Consider the following 12,156-nt stretch of genomic DNA (forward strand, 5'->3'; position numbering starts at 1 on the left):
AAAAAATTGTGTCCCTATAAATGCTATCATCCTCCAATGCTCTTTCAAACATCTGGCTATAACTAATCCAGACATTATCTTGGCTTATTCTTCTACAGGCTGAGCATAACCCTGGCTCCACAGACCACCTTTCTACATCGATAAAATGCCCCATCGTTTTTTGGTTTTTTTAATGAGCACAAACAAATTCAAACACAGTCCTCCAGATGTAGTCTGGTAGATGTGGACTACAGTATGCCTCTGAGTCCTAATGACCTAGATGCATATATCTCTATAAATATTACTCAGGAGAAGCTGGATCTAAGCAACCATATTACCCTATTAACTCATACGGAAACTTAGGGTTGAGTGAGTTTACCAAGTTGGTTTTCTCTAATCACAAATATTCATCAAACTTGATTTTCCCCAAATCTTTTCTCCATAATCAAATAGATCTGAACTCAGTTTTCATCAGGGGGGGAAGGTTGAGGCCTAGTATTTGAATCTGACCACAGGTTATAAGTAATAAAAAAACACAAGTCTAGCAATTAGATAATACTCAGAATTTCTTAAACAGTGAAGCCTACATATAAAGTAGATAATTTGAGTAAAAATGTTTATATATATACACACACATATGTACATGAATATATATTTACATGTTTATAACATATACACCAATAGACAGATTTTAATGATGAATGGTTGAATATAAAAAATTTTAGGATTCAAAGATGTGATCAAAGAGGCTACAGAACTTGGCCCCTGCCCATCCCCTTGCCCCTGAGATAAATGATTGTATAGAGTCAAGACTTTAATTGATTTATCTCTTCTAGGCAAGTATCCTCCTCTGTACGGAACTAGGCTAAATAATCTCAGGTTAACAGATGATGACTTGGGTGGAAGGGAGGATGGAATTCTATAAGAGGGAGAAGAGAAATCAGGGGAGGATAGAATGAGGGGTTGAGTGGTTTGAACTGCTGAAAGCAGGTTTGATGGTCTGAAATATAAACCCCCCACTTAGTTCACAATTTAAAAACTAATTTGTAAAAAGAAAAAGAAAGGGAAGATAATTTTAGTCCTTTGATGATGGCTAAATTGAGTTTTGACATGGTGTTGATTAAAATGCACAGAATTTCTTGAAGGAAGAGGGAGAGAGATAGAAATATTATCTTCAGAGGTGTGTGGACTTAGATGGAGGGCAGGCTGAGAAACAATAGCTTCATGTTTGGTATTTTTGTGTAATAAAGGTTTCTATGATTTTTGTAGAGGAATAAAAAAATACACACAACAAAACATTCTACCAAAACAGTCACCAACAGAGATCTGAAACTCCTGGGCAGAAAATACTATTTGAAGATCCAATCACCAAGCCAATGACAAAATTATTAAACTATAAAGGGATAAATAGCTCACTGGAGGTCAGATACACTCTCTGCTTCATATTCCTGACAAGCCACATGGAGCTATGCTGATGCATCTGGAGCCCTGGAGCTGGAGGAGCCATGTGGAGACCCGTGCCAGGACTGAGAAGCTTCTAACACCATTGGATGCACAAGACTTTCTACCCACTGACCTGTGATCTTCCTGCATTCAGAGTCATTGCAGGGCTGTGTGAGTCTAAAGAGGAATTTATGGACTAGTATCGACATAAGGGGTAATATCAGACTTATGGACTTGATCTGGACTGGGCTGAAATGTTTTCTTTAAGTACAATTGCTGTTTGATATAAAGTTTTCTCTTACACACACACGTAAAAATGAAGATCTAAGGGGGCAGGGGGAGCGTTGGTGGTGTAGTGGTGTCACGTTGGACTGCTAACCCAGTCCTGTTCGGCAGTACAAAACCACCAGCCGCTCCTGGTGAAAAAAGGTGAGGTTTTCTACTCCCTTAACCACCTTGGAATCCCACAGGAGCAGTTCTACTCTTCTCAATAGGGGTGAGGGGTGAGTCTTTCCAAACAAGTCAAGGGAGATCCCTGTGGCTTATACAAAACAAAGGCGTTCCAAAGTTTAAAGGGGAAAGAGTCTAAAGTCTAACTTCCTGATACAACACATGAGGAAACTGAGGCCCTTAACAGTTAGCAAACTTAAGTGTTTCTGCTGAGCAGTGATTCGATTTTCCAAACCTTAAGCTCAGATGAGTCATCGTAACTAGAAGAAAAATTTCATTTGTGTGCGTGGCCAAAAATCAGCAGTGTCCTAAATCTGTACCAGATGCAACTTTCACTATTCCTGGTTTTAGAGGAGGGCACACATATAAAGTCAAGCTCCTATCACACTAAAACTTGGAACAAATTTAATGATGGCAGCAATAGATATAATATTGTTAGGTTATGTCCTATTGTAACCATACTCTTTCCTCATTTAATGACTGTTTTGCCATCTGGCATTTTGCATTACAGAAATCTGTCTCTTGTGCACATGAGCGTACACATCTGTGGTAGGTGGAGGGTAATGCTAGCTGTGAGAGTTAGGGCTGTGTATCGTTGGCGCTCCATAATGATATAGTTAACCTTCCGCTTTTGAATGCTGATTTTCTAATAATGACCTGTCTTTGGAACCCAACCAAGTTGATAAGTGAGAAGAGGATGTACAAGGTGTACTTCTACTTTTTGATGCTTTTCTTACCTCATTTTTCAGGCATTTTCTCATCTCCCGATCAAGATCATTGCAATGACCAAAAAATTTCAGAACGCTGTGCTGAAGAGAAGAAAGGGGATAAGATATTTCGCCCCATATTATGTGAAGGTCTCTGGCATACAAAACTTACAACTTATTCCTAACAAAATAGGTTTAATGTGCCACTTGGAAATAAGTAAAAACTACATAAATCACATGTATTGTTATTAACTGTTATCAAGTGGATTCTGACTCCTGGCAGGCCTGCCTGTTACCGAATTGAACTGTTCCATAGGTTTTCTTGTTGATAATCAGACCAGAAGCAGACTGTGTATCTGTGTACTTTCAGGTTAACAATTAAACGAAATTATACAAACAGGCTTGATTTGGTCTTTCCTACCAAGTATCTAGTTCTTCCTACAAAGGAGGATCAAATGTTCTCTAAGAAATGAAAATTAAAGATTCTCTTTTCCTGGATAAAAGGGAGAATGATTGAGCCAGTATCACCTAATAAAGTGAGAGCAGTTTTATCTCCTTGGTACTCCGTCCGTGAAAGCACATCTGGAAACACAGCACAGCTTACCTTCCATTCCAAGAAGGGGTCAGGCTGCACGGTGACCTCATCATCGATGAACAAAAAGTAAATTACTTCACTCTAAGCCACAGAAAAGTGATTTAATAAATGGCTGGTGGCAGAGCCATTTTCTCATTTGCCTCCATTCAAAGTATCTTTCAGAACACATCAGAGATACCTAACACTACTATTAGGTGGGCTATATCCCCCCATTGCTGTCAAGTCCATCTGACTCCAACAGCCCCACAGGACAAAGCAAAACCGCTCTCACAGGGTTTGTAAGGCTGGACATTTCTAAAGCAGCAGACTGCTACATCTTGTTCCCTCAAAGTGGCTTGTGGGTTTGAACCAGTGGCTGGTGGTCTGTCCAGCCCATAAGAAACAAACATATTAAAACCTCAATCAATCACAATATAAGAAAATCTGAAGTTCAAAGTTTGTTTGGCTTAAAAACAATCATAAAAAATTTCCTTGTAGCTTCAGGTCCTATGACTAAATTATGAGTTCTGCAAAGCAAGTTAGGATGAAGATCACTGAAGACTTCAGTAGTGCCCCTAATGAGTGTGTATGCACGCCACCATTTTTAGGGCGGGCCAGATAATGCGGCAAGCTCCATCACAACAGGCCACTAACAATGGACTTGCAGTTTTAATAAGAAGCCCATCTTTCCCTTTTCTCTGAAAGGAAGGCTTTTATGGAACTGAGACAACACATAATTAGTAGGAAGTGCCTCATACAATATCCTCCCTACTGCATGCCTGCTCCCCTCTGGCTATTTATATATACTTTCCTGGTCCACACTAAATAAATAGTGAGGATTTTTCTGGCAATTTTATGATAGACTAAGAGTTTAGTATGTTGGGCTACTACTAACCACAAGGTTGTCAGTTTAAGCCTGTAAAAATTTATAGCCTTAGAAACCCACGGGAGCAGTTCTATTCTGTCCTATCAGGTTGATATGAATGGCATTGAGTGAGTAAGTGAGTGAGTGAGTGAGAGGTCTTAATGATTATCTAAAGATATTTTCACGATATTCAGTAAATAATTTTCCTATATAAATTCACTACCAACAAATAAACAGGAATGATGTATTTTTCACACACCTTCTCGTCAAGTAGTCTGGAATTAATCAGGCTTTTAGAATGTATGGCAATGTTTCAGTTAATTTGCATTTATTTCCTTTTACTCTGTATACATTCCAAGTGGTCAGCTTGCTAACTAGTGGCCCCATGGGCAAAATATGGAGCAGTCTACTTCTATAAAGACATACAACCTAGAAAAGTCCGTGGGGAAGTTCTACTCTGGTCTACAGGGTCACTGAGAGTACGAATTAATTGATGCAGCAGCAGTGGGCTCCTCTCAACACAGAGCCTAAATCAGAATTACATTCTGTGACACTACATAGAAGCCACTCAACTCAACATGCCCCAGGGAACAGCCAGTCAGCTGGGTGTACACATGGCGCAAGTCCCTAGTGCCTGGTGTCTTGTTTGTTTCTTGACTTCAATGACAGATCCCTGAGTACCTTCTCCAGGAAGGACACTGTTTTAGGCATGAGAGGAACGACGGTGGGCAATGGAGACTATGGTCCAACTCATTAAAGAGGAGACCAGGAATGTGGTGATTTCCACCGAGCAATGGTTCACAACGTGCAGTTGAGACACCCAGATGCTACCAAGACCTTTTCAGGGTGTCTACAATGTCAAAACCATTACCCTCATGACACAAAGCCTTTACATGTCTAGTTCACCCACTTTCACTCTCACAAGCGTACAGAGGAGTGTTCCACAGGCTCATGAAGTGCAATCTTTCAAGAGATTGACTGCAGAGGCAGCTCTGACAATCCAACTCTTTTCAGATAGTCGGATAGTAGCAAAAGCTGCACTTTGCTAAAATGGGATTTTTATCAAAAATAACTGTAACATGTAATAGTTACAGTTTATGTAATAGTGTTTATGATTACAATTTTAAATAAGTCACTACCTGCAAATGTTTTCATTTTCAATTCAGTACACCCTGGTAGCTATAAATAAACCCTGGGGTTCTCAATAATCTTTTGAGTGTAAAGGACTCCTGAGACCAAAAGGTGGGAAAGCAGCGGGGCTACTGCTGTCCGCTGTGGCTGTGTCAGGAGCACCCAGGCCAGGAGAGGAGAAAAGGGAGTAAAATCGGAAGGATGAACACAAGCTGGTTTAGCAAATGGGGAGTGAAGACAGCGAGAATGTTCTCAAAGAAAAGCAGAGGGCCCAGCTAAGAAGAGAGAAAATAGCCCATTTCTGGAATGAAAGGGCTGGATGGCTACAGAAAACACACAGGGATGGGGCTCAGGGGCACATGGAAGAGGTGAACCTGAAGAGTTATACAGGAAGTGGTTTCACAAGGCCTTGAAACACAGATTAGAAACGTTAGATTCTCTATAGCCCTGGTGGTGTAGGGGGTTACCACACAGTCAGCAGTTCGAACTACCGCTGTGCTCTGAGGAAGAAAGAGGAAGCTTTCTGCTCCCCTATAGATTTACAGGCTCAGAAACACCCAGGGGGCAGTTCTACTCTGTTCTCCAGCGACGCTGTGAGTCAGAATCTGCTTGATGGCAGTGAGAGTTTAGACAAAAAAGCCATCACTGGGGAAGGATAAAGTTATTTTCGAACAATCACTCCAGATTCTGGAAAGTGGATGAGGACGGAGCACACAACAGCAGGAGTGCGGTTATGATCAGTGACAGGTGGCCCCAGTAAGAGAATGCTGGAAGAGACTGGCAGTCACACAGGGAAGAATACCTCAGTACTTCTAAGCTTTGGAGAAAACAGCTGTTCTGAATTCTGTATTCTGACTATAGATAATCTGATTCTTGCTGTCAAATGTAGGCAAAACCAGGCCAGTGGAATCAGAGGCTGCCAGAGGCTGTGACAGGCGTGGAAATGACATGTGTCCACAAAGCCACAGAAGACTATGAAGAACACCAAGAATGACAAAAGCCTGGCGAGTTAAGCCATTTGGAGGTCACACAGCCATGTAGACTGCAAAGGGATTGGACAGTACTGCCGCCTTGCAGCCCCCAAACAGCATTCAGCATGATGGCTTATCACCTAAAAATGATTAATACAGAATTACACAAATTCAGAGCTATCTTATAGATTAAACAACTGAGAACTTAAGGGGCACATATTTATTATTAGAAAATTCCAAAAAATAAGCAGAAAGTTCTGGCCTTACAGGGAGGGGCAATGTATTATTGAATGTGGCTCTTCTAGACAAAGTCTCTAACTCCCACCAAAAGACCTTGTCCTGCATGGGTCTGGTGAGAAGGTGGGGGGGAAATACTAGTAGGTTTTGCCTGTGAGTAATTACAAACAGGATTCCCTAGACTGCCATCTGCTCTGTATAAAATTAGCCCTCTAAAAAGCAGGAGAAGGGATCTCATTACCAGCAAGAGTACAGTGAACCTCCTGGAGCCAGATGACAGCAGTACAATGGCGGAGCAGCAGCAGCATCAGGAGCCAGAGCATGCAACAGTGATAGCCTTCCCAACCCAAGTTAAGCTGGAATGTTTTTGTGCAGGAGGCTGGTTTGTGTAGTTGGCTGCCTCATGGCACTTTATTGAGGAGGCTGGGCTTGCTGACCTAGGGAGGTGAAACGGAGTGTCTTCACACTGAGGCTTACTGGAGTGGGGTGCCCCTAATTCAGGGAGCTGGCTTTGTTAACCCCCAGAGCTTGAGCTGACTGACTTGGAGTTGAGGCTCATAGCAGAGCAGTATGCCCCTTTGGCATTTATTAGCACACCTGAAGGGACTTTGTTACAGGTCCTGATAAACAACAGTATGCCGAGCATTTCTCACTTGTATTACAGCCACCTGTCAACTTCCTTAACAAACCCTTTAATCATGAATATTGTGTGTGAGTTCTGTGTAGTCATTATAATGGGTATTAGAACCTAGAGATAAGGTAGTGAATACTAATTAAGACAAGGAAGCTTCTTTTCCATTTTGATTTTAACTATGTAATTTTATTTCCATTCCACTAAAAATTAAGCTTGTCAACTTAAGCAATCATAAAGTAGATGTGGTTAACATCTAATTATATCAGATGTTTCAATTTCCTTCTAATCAAGAATGGTAGCCATCAAGGAAAAGAAAGTCTTAAAATAATTCCATTTTGTTCAAGTAAGAATAAGGAATCCAACTACTACATACTATTTCAAGAAGTTCCCTAACCAACGTTCATGTTGGATTTTTACCTGCCACAAAGAAGGTGGTTTGGGGAAAACCATGAACACCACTTGCTTATCTTTACTAAGCTCCAAGATCTGTTACTAAGATGTTCCCAAATCCCCTTCCATTAATGGAGAAAACAATCTATGGTGTTGTACTTAAGTTTCATGCTTGTGTTATGGGCATTCTGCTGAACCCTTACATTTCTGTGGCATTCCTTTAGCAAGTTAATCAAGGTGTTGCATTCTTCAGTGTGCAGGTGTGGAGACAAGTCAGGATGCATCTTTAGAAGACGAAGGATCACAGCAGAGCAACCTGTGGATAAGAGAGTGTCTTGAATATACATGAACATATCTGCTGTTAGCACAGCCTACAACTACTATCAATGAGAACTGGCAGGGATCTATATCAGAAAAGAATGGGGCCTATTAATCAGCTGGGTGACTGTCAGGCAAGTAAGTAAACTTTAAACTCGATTTCTTTATATAGTGATTTCATATACTGAGCAAGTTATGGAGAGTGCATGCTTAAAGGGCCTGTGGACTCGGATGTAGAACAGGAATCCTCTAGAGATCCAATACTAGAAATAAGTCCTCAAGCAAAACCCACTTGCCTATATTAATGAGCCTGACTTCAAACATCTTCCCCGCATTCCTAAAATCCATTAAAACTCACTTGTTCAAATGAAATTCTGCCAATTTTGAGAACTATATTATTAATCCTTTTAATAACAGATATTCCTCTGAGAGGGTTAAAAAGGGTCATTAGTCTCACATTTAGTGTGATTTAATTTAGATGGCTTTCTTTCTAACCCCTGGCAGAGACAATCTAAACAATGCAGTAAAACAAGAAGCAGACGTGGGAAAAAAATTTGTCTTCAGCAGATAAATCCATAAGATCCAGCTACTACACGGTAAACAGAAGGGTGGAATTAAGTTTATTTGATTCCGTCACAAAATGGAAAACTCGCAGTCACAAAGTTAAAACATTATTCTCAGGTGTCTGCTGTAGTTAGCACAAGTCACCCATTTTGTCTTGTTCTAGATCTAAAAGTCGGAATAGTCTTCCAGCACAACATTCCTTTTAACTCAGAGCTCATCCAAGAAAAAAAAAAAGAACCAATTAATTGCTCTAATCCTTTTTAAGTTCTAAGCAAGAAAAGATAGGAGAAAATAATGACCTTAGGTTGAGGAAAGGGTTCTTTGATACATAAAAAGCATAATCTATAAAAGAAGGCCCTGATAGAAAGATCACTCAAAATAGGAACTGTTATGCTTCAGAAAATACCATTAAGAAAATGAAAAGGCAAGCCACAGATTGGGAGAAAATATATGCAATTTATATATGATGAAGAACTTGTAGCTGGGATGTATAAAGAATGCTCGCAGCTCAATAATAAGGCAATCTAATTTTTAAAAATGGGCCAAAAGCAAGCAAAAATCAAAATAGCTATTTCACCAATCAGAATGGTTAGTTAAGTGTATGAAAAGATGCTAACACCATTAGTCATTAGGGAAATGCAACTTAAAACCCCAATGAGCTCCCACTACACACCCACCAGAACAACTCTAATCAAAAAGCCAACAAATACTGCTTAAGATGTGGGAAATGGTACACTCTGGAGAAGAACTAGGCAGTTTCTTTAAAAGTTAAACTCATCACTCCTGGGAAACTCTCTAAGAGAAATGAAAACATGTCCACACAAAGGCGTGCATGTAAATGTATACTCACCGCCATGCGTCAAAGTTAACTCATAGTGGCCCCCGGTGGGTTTTCAAGACTGTAACGGATTACGAGGATAGCAAGCCCACTCTTTCTCCCCAGAATTGCTGGTGGTTTTGAACTGCAGACCATGCATATCGTAGCCTAACACTTAACCACTACACCACCAGGACAGCAGCATCAGTCACACCAGCCAAAAACCAGAAGCAATCCAAATTTCCAATCACCAGGTAAATGGGTAAACAAAACATGGTCAGGTCTACAAAATGGAATATTATTTAGCAATTAAAAGGAAGGAGCTTCTGATCCATGCTGTCATGTATAAACCTTAAAAGTCTTACACTACATGACAGATGAAAAGACTATAACTTGTCTGATTCCATTTATATAAGTATATAGAAAAAGGCAATTTTATGGACACAAAAAGCAGATCATTGATTGGCTAGGGCTGATGAGTAAGAGAAGGAATTAATTTGTAAATTTGCATAAAAAACATTTGGGCTGATGAAAATGTTCTAAAATTGAACGGTGTTGATGGCTGTGCAACTTTTAAAGTGTATTAATATCACTGAATTAACTGACAATGAGTGAAATTTACAGGTGTAATTATTTTTTTTTAAAGATCATTTTATTGGGGACTCTTACAGCTCTCATAACAATCCATACATCAATTGTATAAAGCATACTTGTATATATGTTGCCATCATTATTTTTTTTATTGTGATTATTTATTTCCTTCTTATCATTTTTTTAAATTCGTTTTATTAGGGGCTCATACAACTCTTATCACAATCCATACATACATCAATTGTGTAAAGCACATTTGTACATTCATTGCCCTCATCATTCTCAAAACATTTTCTCTCCACTTAAAGCCCTGGCATTAGGTCCTCATTTTTCCCCTCCCTCCCTGCTCCCCACTCCCTCATGAGCCCTTGATAGTTTATAAATTATTATTTTGTCATATCTTGCCCTGTCCGATGTCTCCCTTCACCCACTTTTCTGTTGTCCGTCGCCCAGGGAGGAGGTCACATATAGTTCCTTGTAATTGGTTCCCTCTTTCCAACCCACTCTCCCTCTACCCTCCCAGTATCGCCACTCTCACCACTGGTTCTGAAGGGATCATCCGCCCTGGATTCCCTGTGTTTCCAGTTCCTATCTAATAGGTATAATTATACTTCTCGGTAAGCTCTTTTATTAAAAGTTCCAAGAGATTCAAGTTGCCCATCTACCTCCCAAACCCAACAAATAAAATCCTTGGTGTTTAAACCAATAACCCCAGAGAACTACAGTATAACTAATTTAGATTTCACTTATGAAAGCTCCATTTAGAAGCTACTGTGAGTACGGCTACTATGAAGATCAGCCACAGCTGAAGATCACAAATCTGTCAGTGTCCCCACCTAAATCCACAATAAACTGATTTTAAGCCATTGCTATTATTTCAACACAAAATTCAGTCTCACCTTTACACAGGCAATTTTGAAAACATTAGGATGGTCAATGTAATTGTCACAATTACAACACCTCCCTCCCCAGACCACCCAACCTGTGTGCTCAGTATGTACAGTGATTACAATGATACCTAAACGTAACTTTTGTTTTCATTTGTGGTTTTGATATCTGCCTAACACACCCCCTACAAAGTAATTTCAAAAGTTTCACCTGGGGAAAGAGAGGGAGGGCAGGCATGATGACATACTGTCAATGATTTTAAAAGTATAGCCGTAGTTTACTCATTTTTTCACCTTACTCTGCCTCTGCCAAGGTAAAACTTTCTGGAGGATTCCAGGACAGACAGATCTTAACCACCAGGTGTCAGAATTTTAGAAAATACATAAATCAAGAGTTAACAAAATACTAATTCCAATAAGGAAAAACAGTAGGCATTTAACGCACACATCAGCAGATCTATAAACACAAAAGGGACCCTCATCTTTTATGCCTCTGGATTTTCATTAGAACCCCCCAGTGGCACACCGTTGAAACACTCGGCTGCTAACCAAAGTATGATCCTACCACCCACTCCTCAAGACAAAGATGTGGCAATCTGCTTCCATAAAAATTTACAATCTGGGAAAATCCTGCTAGGCCACTTATACCCTGTCCTATAGGGTCGCTCAAAAATAAACAAAAACCAAACTCACTGCCATCAAGGACATTCTGGACCTTATAGGGCACAGCAAGCCTGCCTCTGTCAGTTTCTGAGACTGTAAATCTTTACAGAAGCGGAAAACCTCATCTTTCTCCCACAAAGCAGCTGGTGGTTTTAACTACTGATTTTGCAGCCTAAGGCATAACTCACTTCACGACCAGGGTTGCAGCAGGGCCACTATGATTTGGAATTGACTCAACATCAGTGAGTTTGCTTTTTCTTTAAAAATTTTTGCTATTTTAATATAAAATTTATACTACAGTTGCAATCTCTAATATTTTTTTTTTGCAATCTCTAATATTTTAAAACAAGCAAAAAAACACAAGCAAGGAACTCTTGTTCACATGTGCATGAATCTGTTCTCAAAACACTGCCAACTAATAGTTAATATTTTCTAAAAGATACTTTTTAAAAGCTTACATTTTACAAAGCACTATTATTATTATTTATAAACTCGTATGTTTCCAATCTCTTCAATTTACAAATCGTATTTCAGGAATGGCAGCAGACTTTCAAAGACAACCTATCCTACCTATTTGTACCTATAACAGCTGCAAAGTGAGCCAATGTAGACTGATACTCTTAAGAGGCTGATGTTCCCACAGACCAGCCTCTGCTCATAACTGCAACATCTCCTTCCTTCCCCAAGCCATTCTCCTCCAAGGTAGCATCTGAGTCTTCAGTGCCAGCGAGAGAGAGTGCTGGCACTAATTACTTTCATTTCAGAAGTGCACCAAAGGTTTTTTCTTTTTGATGAACTTCTGCTTTCCGGGAGTGAGGCTCTTGAAGACAGTGTTGGACGTAGTCTCGTAGAAACCTTCCTGATTCTCGATTCCTTATGGCTTGACTCAGTTCTAATTTCAGATTAGAAAGATCTCCCTTCACCTGATTACTGCA

General features: G+C 39.9%; 1 protein-coding gene across 1 annotated transcript; it reads right to left on the reverse strand.

The window, feature by feature from the left end:
* Positions 1-2,489: 2,489 nt before the first annotated feature.
* Positions 2,490-7,734, reverse strand: CMC2 (C-X9-C motif containing 2). Its single transcript, XM_030886547.2, has 2 exons — positions 7,585-7,734; positions 2,490-2,681 (listed from the first exon to the last, which is right to left on the reverse strand). Exons 1-2 carry the CDS (start codon positions 7,732-7,734, stop codon positions 2,490-2,492), a joined length of 342 nt encoding a protein of 113 aa, XP_030742407.2.
* Positions 7,735-12,156: the final 4,422 nt, after the last annotated feature.

This window comes from Echinops telfairi, unplaced genomic scaffold, assembly GCF_000313985.2.
Source record: "Echinops telfairi isolate 266 unplaced genomic scaffold, ASM31398v2 ScPeMD7_2291;HRSCAF=2852, whole genome shotgun sequence".
In the NCBI taxonomy this organism is placed as follows: Eukaryota; Metazoa; Chordata; class Mammalia; order Afrosoricida; family Tenrecidae; genus Echinops; species Echinops telfairi.